Source organism: Ochotona curzoniae, unplaced genomic scaffold (assembly GCF_017591425.1).
Source record: "Ochotona curzoniae isolate NIBS_2020 unplaced genomic scaffold, NIBS_Ocur_1.0 scaffold_3890, whole genome shotgun sequence".
NCBI lineage: Eukaryota > Metazoa > Chordata > Mammalia > Lagomorpha > Ochotonidae > Ochotona > Ochotona curzoniae.
Window position 1 is genome coordinate 28,999,969 of NW_024467115.1, and position 12,488 is coordinate 29,012,456.

A 12,488-nucleotide genomic window follows, 5' to 3' on the forward strand; every position below is an offset into this window, starting at 1 on the left:
TCATTCGTAGTTTTTATTTCACTTATTGAAGGTTTCTGTAACATTTCTATTGGGTTCTTCCATGTGAGCTTTGATTCCTCAACGTGTTTGCACTCATGTCACTCATCAATTTCCTTATTTCTTAGCTTTTATTTAAAAAAAAATTTTTTTTATTGGAAAGTAAGAAATGCAGAGAGAAGCAGAGATAGATAGGACAATCTTGCATCCGATGATTCACTCCCCAAGTGGCCGCAATGGCCAGAGCTGAGCCAGTCTGAGGCCAGGAGCAAGGAGCCTCTTTTGGGTCTCCCACATGTGTGCAGGGTCCCAAGGCTTTGGGCCATCCTTGACTGCATTCCCAGGCCATAAGCAGGGAGCTGGATGGGAAGCAGGTCTGCTGGGATTAGAATTAGCACCTATATGGGAATCCTGGTACATTCAAGGTGAGGACTTTAGCTGTTAGGCAACTGGGTCAGGCGCTTAGTTTCCTTGTTTGATCTGTCTGTATTTTCTTATATCTCACTGGGTTTTCCTTAGAAACATGATTTTGGATTCTACATCTGCCAGCTCATAGATTCCCTCAGGTCAGGCTATATTCCAGAGGATGGTGGGATTCCCAGAGTGTATATATTTGGTCCACAGAGAGCTCATTGTCTGTCTCCCTGGTGATTGTGGCAGCTGGGTCCTTGCTCATGGTGTTGAGAGGGACAAGGCTAGCTGTCCCCTTGTCCTGCTGGCAAGCCTGGCCGACTCCCTGGGCTTATGGGCCTGTGTGATGTGGATGGTCCCTTCCTCAGGTCCTGCGAGGAGAGTCCAAGGGGTGCTGTGGCTTCTGACCCCAACAGCCCTGCTCCTGGACTAGGGAATGTGAACTGAGCCCTGCTCCTGTCCTACAGGGTGACTGCAAGGTAGATGGGAGCCTGTCGTCTGCAGAGTTGAGTCCAGGGTGTTGGGGTGCAGGAAGGTCCTGTTGCTTGTAACCACCTGCGGGGGCCAGGGAGAGCCTGACCTGCACTAGCTTGTGCACTTTTGGGAAGGGGGCAGGAAGCCTCTGAGAGAGGCCCATGGAGGGCAGGGAAATGGAAGCAGACTCATATTAGTCAACAGAATGAACCTGCAGCTCCATGCAATATTCCTGTGACAGCAGATTCCTTCCAGAGCAGCATTTCCTTTGGCCTTCCTAGGAGCTGCAGAAGTCTTGGGTGTGCAGCTGATCAGCCACTCTTCCTCCTTGAGCTGCGAAGAGGGGACGGCTTCTTGCACTGCTCAGTCATGGTGCTTCTGGAAGTCCTCAAGCTCATTCTTTTCGTTCTGCTTCAGTTTCGGAGTGTTCCCCTTGCAGCACATGCAGGTAAGTATTTGACCGGAGGGAATTTTCACCTTGGTTGTGTGTGAAACCCTGTCTTCAGCCCCCTCTGGGTCCAGCTCAGTAGCTTTGCAAGCCAGGGGAGCCAGAAAGGAGAAGAAGGGAGCTCTCTTCAGAGTGTCTGCGAGTGAAAGCAGCAAGGACCACAGGTCTTGTTCCAAGGTCAGGGTGGCGCCTGAGCAGCCTAGGTCCTGGGGCAGAGCATGCAGCTGGAGCAGTGTTCAGAGCAGGTGGGTGAGAGATGGTTAGCAGGGAGAGGGAGAGGAGAGAGAGCAGAGGGAAAGGAGAGATTGAGGGGGAGGTGAAAGGAAAGGAGTCAGATGGGGGAGAGAGAGAAGGTGGGAGAAAGAGAGGAAGGGAAGTGGGAGGGAAAGTTGGAGAGAAAGTTGGGAAGAAGGGCCCTGAGCTGGTAATAGGGAAGGGATGAGGAGTGGAGGAAGGGGGAGGGCAGGTAGAGGGAGAAAGGCAGGGGAGAGGGAAAGCAGGTGAGTGAGGGAAGAGGAGAGAGGGAGAGAGAGTGGCCATTAGTGGCCAGGGTAGGAGCAGGCCCAAGCCAAGAGCCTGGAGTATTGTAGGGTTTTCCACATGGTTGGCCACCTGCTGCCTCCCAGCAAGCTAGAATGAGTAGCAGAGCCTGGTCTCAACCCAGGCACTCTGGTGTGGGATACGGGCAGCCCAAGCCAAGGCTTCACCACTGCCTCAGACACCCACTTTTCTTTAGACTTTTCTTTTTGCCATGTAGCTCCCCCAGCAGATGGACTTATGTTCTCTGGGAAAGGCCACCGGAAGCAATGCACTTGCTGTTGGCCGTGGGTCGTTTAGAAAACAGCCCAGCTTTTGTGATTAGTGATGCCTGGGTCAAAGGGGTGTCCAAAATCTGGTAACGGGACAGAGATTCCAACATTCTTGTTTGAGTGCTTGCATCAGCCTCCTGACCGCCTGTGCTTCCTCTTTGTGGACCTTGTCATTATTCAGATCAGGCACTATCCAGGTTGTCTGCACATCTGGCTGGCCTGTAGGATCCCCGTGCTCTGAAATCCACAGGCTCAGATCTTTGTGTACAGGGCCTGGCAGACATCGTGCCTTTCCCAGCAATGCAATCATGATGTCTTCCCAGTTCTGCACCTGTACTTAGCATCCCTTGTATTGAGATTTTTCACTCCATTATCACGTTGGGATCACCTTCCACAGTGGCCAACCCCAGGCTTGAGCAGGATCTGGGACAGTGCCTCTGATGATGCAGGTGCTCCTTTCTGTTTGCTGGTGAACAGGCTTCCTCCACACGTTCGGGAGGGACAGAGAGCACTGGACCTTTTCCTGAATTGTCATTTTATCTCTCCCTGGGATGTTTTGTGTTCCCACCCTATTCCATATCCATGGAAGTTGTGAGTTTTGTAGTGCATGTTGTGCAGGCTCATCAGCCCTGTTGCCTGTTGTCCTGTCCCAACCCTGTCCCATGGTGATCAGCACCCTCAAGGAAGCCCCCGTGCACTGTCCCATCACCCTGCAATCCATGTGAGCAGATTTTCTGCCATCCAGGCCTGGCACTGCCCTAGCAGGCTCATGCACTGTCGGGTGGGCAGAGTGGAGGTGAGGCAAGTATGGGGAGAAAGATCCTTCAGAGGCAGAAGGAGATGCAGAGGTGAGCCCAGGAAAGTGCTCTCAAGTTCCCCTGCCCTTGAGAAGGATGTTTCTGCTGGCACAGAGCCTGTGCCTGGGTGACACTCACCTGTGTTATTCTTTCACAGACTCTCACAGTCTGAGCTACAATTTCAGCATCACTGCTCAGCCCAAGCCTCAACAGCCATGGCGTGAAATTCAAGGGCAAATGGATCAGATGGTGTTTCTCTCCTCTTGCTGTGGTGGTGAGGTGAACCCTGTGGGACCCCTGGGAATGAAGCTCAACAGCACAAAGATCTGGGAGGATCAGTCTGAAACGCTGAAAGATGTGACTGAGGAGCTTCGGAACAAGCTGCTGGACCCTAAGCCAGAGATTTTCCCAAAAAGCGGTAAGTGTGAAAAGGCACCCTCAGGACAGCAGAGCCTATGGACATGGGTGTTTATTTGTGTGTAGATCAAAGCAACATTTTTGCTAGCCAGGCATAAGGGCAGGGTACGAAACACAGAGAATGCCAGGAAATACCAGAGGGACAGAAGCAGTGGATACCAGAGGGACGAAGTATTTGTCAAGACTGATGTTGGTCTATCTCATCCTAATGGGGACAGATGTCCCCACCCTGCAGGGCATGATGCGCTGTGAAAAGGAAGGCAGTGGGAAAACACACTGGTCTTGGCAGTTTGGCTTCAATGGACAGACAAACCTGCTCTTCAGCTCAGACAACAGTACATGGACAGAGCTTCATCCTGGAGCCACATGGCTGAAGACAGCCTTGGAGAATGATGAGCACATGACCACGTTGTTGCAGAAAGTCTCAGCAGGAGACTGTCAGAAGTGGCTTTTGGGCTTCTTGTCATCCAGGAAGGAAATGCTGGGGACCACAGGTAACTATGACGAAGTCTAGGGAGGGAGAGGTATTCCTTAGCGATGGGATGTGTGTGCTGTGAGTGTGGTCATGTGTGTATGCTGTATGAGTGTGTTCTGCCTGTATGTGTAGGAAAGTGCAGATACTGTGAGTGTGTATCTGTGAGTGGTTTTGTGTGTGTTATTGTGGCATGTGCATGCGTGTGTGTGTACATGAGGGTGTAGGCCTGTGTTCATGTGTATGTCAGTTCCTCCTGCTGCCTTTCCTGCCCGCCCCCATACTGTGGCTGCACTTTGTTTCCCGACATTCTCCAACATTCTTCCCTTTCCCCCATCTCAGCTGCTGTTTCTCTGAGATCCTTCAGATTCCCACAACATCAGCTCCTGTGGCCCCTCCCCACCACCATCCCCAGGCTCTGCTCCTCTTGGCCACAGCAGGAAGGACAGTCAGCCTGGTCAGCCCAGCTTCCCTTTCTGGCACATGTTTCCCTGAGGACAGGACCCATCGGCCTCCCTCCTACCCTCAGCCCAGCACATAAGAGTGTGGCAGCTGTGTGCAGGGGAGGCAACTCCTGGGGCTTGGGGTCTGGACAGGGGTCTCCAGTTTTCTGCTTCCATTTCAGCACCATCAACCATGACTCCAAAAGCAGTCCAGTCCAAGGCCGTGATCATCAGCAGCAGCACCTTGGCTGTCATTTTCATTATCTGCTGCATTATAATTGGTATGTAAGGGGCTCTCTTGAATGAGAGGGAAGCCGGGACAGATGGCTGGAGTGAGGTGATAGAAGAGGCATCACTGAGCGTCCCCCTGTTTCCTGGACTACACCTGTTCATTCTAGAAATGAGACAAGGAAAATCAGACCACATGTCACTCAACAGCATTCATTCATATGCAAGCTCAGCCTCTGAGTTCTGAGAAGTTCTCGCTGTCACAGGCAAGGCTGGTGTAGGCAAAGGCAGAGAGACCCTTTCCCAAGCTTGGTTTCAGCAACTAGCTCCTAGCATATTAGTGTGAAGAAGGCTTCACCAGTTCAGCCCTGTGTTAGCCAGGAGTCCCGTTTAATAAAGGCTGAGTGGGGCGTGGGATGTGTGTCCCATGGGGCAGGTGGGGCAGCCAGCATCCATAGCAGCTCCACATGATGAGTCAGTGTCACTGCGATGTCATCACCAGTGCATGGCAGGGTGAGCAGGAGAGTAGGCCTTTGCCAATCCAGCTCCTACGGCTTCAGGTCATGCTAGATTCCTGTTGTAGCAGGATTGGCCAGGTTCTCGATACCCTGGCAGCAAAAGCTACAAGAGTCATCAAGGCTAAAATGAACAAACAAGGCTTGTTGTCAGCTAAAGTCCACTCCCTGGAGTAGGAAAGTGGACAGGCTTGGGGAAGAACTTCTGCCCTGGAGACCTGGGGCTGTTGCCTAGCTTTTTTACAAAAAGGTCCTTCCCATCTGGACTAGCAATTCACAGGTGGGTTGCAGTTATAAAGTTACATGTGATACAAAGCTTCCTCTTGTGGGATATCCAGCACTTGTTAAGATGTGGGAACTCCTGGGAACCCCTGGGAAGCTCCAGGCTGTGCTCATAGTAAGCTGTCTGCCTAAACAACCATCTCCAGCCCCCTCGTTAGGGAACCTGAACTCTCATGTCCTATCATGGGAAACATGGGGAGCGTCTGTCTTCTGCAACCTCATCAGGCTGAGTAGGGATGTGCACCCTGCCTGCCAAATGAGTTAGTTTCCCTGGTAACTGACAAGGAGACCTTGCTGTGGAAGAGCTGGATTTGGGAGAAAGAGAGAAATGCTGTAAGGTTTGATCTAAGCATGCATTTTCCTCTCTCTCTCTCTGTTTAGCCTGGAAGACCAAATTATTGCACAAGTGCAAAAAGACAGTAAATGTGGGCCTGGCACGGTGGCACAGTGGTTAAGGTCCTCACCTTGCACGTCCGGGTTCCCATATGGGTGCCGGTTCTATCCCAGCGGCCCCTGTTCCCGTCCAGCTCCCTGCTTGTGGTCTGGGAAAGCAGTCGAGGACGGCCCAAGGCTTTGGGACCCTGCACCCGCGTGGGAGACCCGGAAGAGGCTCCTGTTCTTGGATCAGCATAGTATCGGCCATTGCGCTCACTTGGGGAGTGAATCATCGGACGGAAGATTTTCCTCTCTGTCTCTCCTCTCTGTATATCCGCCTTTCCAATAAAAATAAAATAAATCTTAAAAAAAAAAAAGAGAGTAAATGTGGGGAGGAGAGTGATTGCAAGGGAAAGCTCTCAAGAAACTGCACAGCAGCCTTGCCTGACTGGCCCACACCCATTGCAGCTCCCACTTTTGGTGCTAAAGCCAGAGACAAAAGTTGCAGGGAATTTGGTGTGAGACAGGCAGCAATTGAAGAACATACAGTTCAAACACCCTGCTCGGTGCTAATTGCTGTATTCCTGCTTCTCTAACTTCTGCTTTGCTTGTTCTCCTCAGAATTGTGACCCCAGACCTGGCAATTTAGGGGCAGTTGCCCAGGGACCCTGAGGGGACTATCCTGCCCACAGGACACTTGTCCCAGCACCCCAATAGAAAGCCCCCACCTACCTTTTGAACTAACCAATAGTGTTAAGGTCACTTACAAAAGTAGAATACTGAAAACTAAGCCTGTGATTGGCTGATTTTTGTATAAAAGCCCTAATGTTTGGAGGTTCAGGGTCTTCCTTTTCTTTGGAGTCCTGGGCATGCTACAATAAAAGTTGCTGTTGACCTCTGACACCGGGTCAGCTGCAATGGCGCCAGCAGCCACTGCACCGAGGGTGTGACCGTGACCGCAGTGTCACCTAGAAAGGGGGTGGCTGTGGAGCAGGTGGGAGCAGCAGAAGTGAAGGCAGAAGCAGCCGCAGTGACCATGACCACAGCAGTGCAGGCTTGCCATTGCTCCAAGCAGTGACAGCCACAGGTCGTCCCTGGCTGTAGAGCTGCAAGGCCTACCCAGAGAGGAGGAGACGCCTGCAGAGCTGCACGCAGATCGGTCTGCTGCTGGCTAGTGCCCACTGTGCTGTTCACTGTTCCAGGGTCGCAGCCACTTGGGACTTGAATAGCTGAGACCCCGACCCCACCTTCGCCGGCTTGCCCCCCACCTGTAGTGCCTGGCTGTGCTGCAGTCTGGAAGCCCCGCCACTCGCAGCTCACCTGCTTCCCAGCTTGGGATTATCACTGTCTGGGGGACTGTGCATCCATCCAGCTGCCTTGAAGCCAGTAGCCGGCACAACACAATCTCATTTCTTGTCTCACAGGAAAGAAGTTTCATCCTCGGATCACTCTAGTTTGCAAGGCAGGCTTTATTTAAGCAAAGGGAAGAGGCTGCTGTCCCAACAGCAGGAGGGGACTCCAAGAGAAGAAAGACTGAAGTAATGGTGGAAAGGGAGGGGCTTCACATGAATCACTCCAAGGGCAGAAAGAAAAAACTTATTCACAACGGGCTGTGAGCTCTGCCACCTGGGCCAGAAAGTAAAGGGTGACCCTGTGGTTTCCTTCTCTAATCCTGAGTAGAAGCGGAAAACCAAGGCACCATTCCTTTGAGAGTGACCCCGAGATGAGATTGGTATGAGCCCAGTCTCCTTGCTCTAAGAGATGGAGATCAATATCTTGATTCTGTCTCTTTGTTCCCTCCCCAGAGGGAGAACTGTGCTCCAAGAAGGGTATGGAAACAGGGGAAAACCCCCTTTTTACATTTTTACAGTTTAAAGGACAATTTACCAGGGAGAAGCACAATTTTGTATTTAAATGTAACTTCATCAGAGACCCTAACTCCCTACTCTCCCATCTGACTCCTCACACCAAAGACGAGGCTTTGGAGTCTGCAGCAGAGATGTGACTCCTTCACACAGCCACAGGACCTGGGTGTGGCCAGGGCAAGCAGCCTGGCTCCTGACCTGTTGCAAGGAAGCCCCCTGTGCTGCTCTGTCCTGTCCCTGACCCCTTGTGAAAGTTCAAATCCATTGAGCCTTGCCACCCACATGGGAGACCCCGACAGGACTAACAGCTGCCCCAGCCCTCGCCATTACCACTCCTGTAGGGAGTGACCTAGGCAGATGAAAGATTCCAGAACCTGGATCTCCCTCTCCTACTTGTTTGGGACAGATGCATAAATATTTAAGCAAGATGCGGGTGAGATATGTATATGTGGTAGGAGTGGCATCAGAACAAACTTATTGATCAATCACTTCTACATCTAAAAGTAAGAACGTCAATATAAAATATTCCCCTGTTTCTGTCGTTGTGCCAACAGTCCCTGGAAGGATGAGATTCTGCCAACAGTTTTGAGAGAGGAGTTAGACTGGGGAGTAGGCATTAGGGATTTCTGGGTCCCGAAGTCATCATTTTTTTCTCAAATATAAAAGGGTATTTTCCCCACCATGTCTTGGATTCACCAGAGCACAGCTCTCCCGAGACAAGTGCATATTTTAACATACCAGGAACATGTTTCCCCAAGAGACAACGGTGACATTAACATACCAGCTCCCCACCTGAAGTGCCAGCCCCATTCTGTCTCTGGCCATTGCTCAGGCGGAGGGCCTCAGACTGGTCTCTTTATCATTAGAAAGGGACCAAGGAAGTTGGCTGGTGACACCTTTCTGGGCCTTTTGTCCCAAGGCCAGGCGCCATGGAAGCCAGGAATTCTCCTTGTTTATGGAGAATCATCTTCGAAGTAAACCTTTAAAAGATGCTTTGCCCACCATTAATACGGGTTTTTTTTATCCACTTTTACCCCTGCCACTATGGCAGGAGGTACTGATTCTTTCTGTCTCAAAGCCCCCTCCCATCACTAAGACCGGAGCCTCCTTTTATAGCTTTTCTAATAAATCTTGCTTTAAAACGAAACTGTGTCCGCACGCAAATTCTTCTTTCCTGCGAGACAAGAATTGAGGTTGCTGCTGTATTCGGGGTCAAAACCCTACAACAGTTTCAGTGCTGATTTTAAGGCCAAAGAGAGTAGAGGCCAGTGGCCTGTGGCTATGCTGACAAGGTCCTCAGAGCCTGCCTTGTCCAATATTTTGATTATAAAATGTGCAATTCTTAAGATGAAGAGTGTAAACTGTCCCAGTTGCGTGATCCAGTCTTTCCCTTCTGTGAGTTCATTGTTAAGGTGTGATCACTGCAATGATATTCGACGACATAGTGTTTATCATAGTCATCAAAGTATCCTGCATCTATATCATGACCAAATACAATATTATTAAAAACAATCTATCCAAAATGTGCATAGGCATAAAAAACTACAATGGTCAGAGTGGATTGCATTGTGTTTATCAAGTTGTGGCTTTGAATGTTAAGCTGCTGCCTGCAACACTGGCATGTGCCGTGGGCCTCAGTGCGAGCCCCAGCTGCTCAGTTTCCAATGCAGCTCCTTGACAGTGTGCTTGGGAAATCAATGGGAGACAGTCCAAGTCCCTGAGCCCCTGCCACCCTGGGGGGAGACCTGGATGGGAGCCCATGCTCCTGGCTTCCGCTTAACCCAGCCCTGGTCATACCCTCGTGGACGTGTGGGCAGTGGGCCAGAAGATGGAGGACTTCTACCTCTCTATCTCTAGGCAAATCTGTTTTTCAAACAAAAAATAAATCTTTAAAACAAACGTATACTGTTTAGTGGAAACGTTATGCCACTAAGAAGTATACATACCTGCTGGGGTCCGTGTGATGGGTGTGGAAGACAGGAAGGTGTGAAGAGTATCGTTCCATTGCAGGCAGGGCCACAAGGAACTTCCCGCTGTGTGGCAAGGCCCGGCGGATGTCTCTACAACACCTGAATGCAGCTCCACCTCGCTTTGCATGGACAACCCCATCGAGATTTCTGTAATTTATTTAGGCATTGTCTGCCTCTTAGGAGTTACTGTTAAATATCAATAGGAACTTAGAAGCTAATGTTGCTGGTGCCGTTTTTAGCCAAAGAGCTATTGTCGCTGTTAGGGCTGCATCCTGTGGCAATATGCTAATCAAGGGTGCTAACTCCCCTTTTGATCCTATGCTAATGAAGGGTGTTCTGTCTTCAGGTGTAGTGGGAATCTATTCTTTCCCTCTTTCTTTGATCTTTTAGGTCCCTTCCTTCCTTGACTATCTCAAGACCAATTGTGGTAGGAATGTGCTACTGACTGATATGCATCATCTGTTGAAAACCTTTTCCTAGCCAGGCGCCAGGTGCCAGATGAACAGCAACCTAGCCTTAGGTGAAACAAATGGCAGAGTTATCTTTAGAAACCCCCGCTTGACCATGACGTAAAAAGTCTGAGCCAGAGTTTGACTGATTTTGTATAAATAAAGCGGACAGCTTTTGTGCGTGGTCCATTATGATGATGAAGAGTTACTAGTGGTCCGTCTCTTTCTTTGCGCCTCATCCATGCACCCTTTGCGAGTTCCGAACTCAGCTGGAGCTGGACTCCGGCACATACCATGCTAATTTTTATTATGTTTAATGAATTTATTTCTTTGAAAGAGCAACACAGAGAGATGGAGAGAGAGGAAGCGTCCACCCTGAACAGCCATAACAACCTGGTCTGGGCCAGGCTGAAGCCAGGAGCCTGGAAGTCCAGTTGCAGCTCCCACACAGGTGGCAGGGTCCAAGCACTGAGGTGTCTTCCAATACTGTCCTAAGTGTATTTGTAGGGAGCCAGGTCAGAAGCTGAGTACCTGGGACTCAAGCCAGCAGTCCGCATAGGATGCCATTGTCACAAGTAGCAGTTTAACTTCCTGTACCACAACGTCAATCCCTATAATCATAGTTGTAAATAAATGTATCCATACTTGTGTAAGAACCATGAAAGCAAGCATAAATTACCTGAGTTAATTTATACTGATTCTACTTTGTTTTTTCATATGTGAGGACAGAGCAAACCTTACAAAAGGGAATATGGCAGCAGTAGCCAAGATAAGAATTCTTACTATTTTCAGGTCAAATTTTCTGGCTCAAATGAATCACAGTCCAGGCTCTGAGCAGTATGCATCTGATAGGGTTTCTGATCCCACTGCTGGAGGTGTGTGTTAGTGCCTTGTGAGCACTGTGCTACAGACAATGAGAGAAGTGTGTGACAAAGAAATCCGGTTTCTCCCCCTGCTGGCTGTGGATACTCTGGGCTGGAGAATTGCTGTGACTGAGTGTCCTGTGTGCTGTAGGCTGTCTGGTGGGAAACCAGCTGCATAGGCTGCCTGTAGATCCTGGCCTGGGGAGCAGAATTAAGCCAGTGGAGAAGCACAGGTTACACTGAGCCTGTGTGAACACCACCCCTGCATGTTTGATGACATTCCTCCGTGGTCCAGGGCATGGCTGGTACACTGCAGCAGCTCGTGCCTGTTTTGTGGGAGGAGCGTGGGCACTGACAAGTCTGTCCTCCAATCTAGGGGATCTGTTTGCCACCACGTCTTCTGACTCTGCAGGTCTGGTTGAAATGTGGGCAGATGCTGCTGCACTGCTCCTCCCCCCGGGCAGCCCCTCCCCTCCAGCTGACACTACTTGCAAGGCCATCAGAGACCCATGTATTCTTCCTAATTCCCGCTTCAGTTTCTCTCTCTCTTCTTTTGGAAAAGGCAGCAAGATATTTAAAAATATAGAATACTCAAAACCAACCACCTACATCAAGACAGCTATTTTTAGTTTTGTATTTGAAATTAAAAATTTTTATTTAAAATCTTGATTTATTTGAAAGCAGAGTGACAGAGAGATCATGAGAGACAGAGAGAGAAAGAATTGTTTCATCCACTGGCTCCCACCCCAAATGCCAACAACAGCCAAGGCTTGACCAGCTCAAAGCCAGGAGCCTAGGGCTGTATCCAAGACTCCTGGATGTCCTTGTCCATGGCTTTCCCAGGCGCATTAGCAAGTTGACAGGTGGGAAACAAGGTACCTGGGACTCATACTGGTGCTCATATGCAAGCAAGATCACCACACCCCATATCCAAACTACAAACAAAAATAAAACCTTCCCAGTCTCAAGTGAGAAGTGCGTTGTCACATACAAAGGCTCATCAGTGAGTCAGCTGCAGATCGCTCTTGAGAAACTGCATGGGCCAGAGTGAGTGGACTGATGTTGGCAAAGAGAACAAATTTCACATCCAGAAAAGCGTGGCTTCCAAAGTCAGTGAGAAATCAAGACAGTCACAGGCTGACAGAAGCTGAGGTAGTTCCAGTCAGTAGGCCTGCCTTGTCACAAATGTTTAAGGGGGCTCTGCCAGGTGAAACAGAAAGATGTGAGGTGCTATGGAGCCATATGAGGAAACTGGAGGAGGCAGTTTTTTGGCCAGTGTGTGTATTAACTGTGCATTAAATGGTCGTCATCTGATCCATCTGTCTCACTTTCCTGCATGGATTGGTATAAAAGTACTACTAAAATCTGGCACTATGAGATGTTTGATATGATGAGCAGGAAACTAAATATGAGAGTAGATATGAGTCTGGGATTTTAAAATAGATACATAAGAACCATTTTATAGTAAAGTTACTGAAAAATGGAAATGTAAAGAAATAAAGCTAATCACTATGTTTCATAATCTTTGTAACACACCTCATGGCTTTCATTCCCATAAGCTTTGTTGGCTAGTCTTTGTAGTTGGCAATTTCTTGGTCTGCATTTTTCTTTTTGATTATAAGAGTTATAATTTAATAAGTACTAGAATTTATTTAAAAAAACTATCAGCAGTT

At 49.4% G+C, this 12,488-nt stretch overlaps 1 protein-coding gene across 1 annotated transcript in view; it reads left to right on the top strand.

Moving 5' to 3' along the window:
* Positions 1-12,488, top strand: part of LOC121146277 — a 78,605-nt gene that overhangs the window by 6,097 nt on the left and 60,020 nt on the right. The window contains exons 2-5 of the mRNA XM_040965668.1: positions 1,127-1,330; positions 3,094-3,354; positions 3,572-3,847; positions 4,451-4,549. Of these exons, the coding sequence (XP_040821602.1) occupies positions 1,252-1,330; positions 3,094-3,354; positions 3,572-3,847; positions 4,451-4,549 (715 nt within the window). The 5' untranslated portion in view covers positions 1,127-1,251. The remainder of the gene's footprint in view (positions 1-1,126; positions 1,331-3,093; positions 3,355-3,571; positions 3,848-4,450; positions 4,550-12,488) is intronic.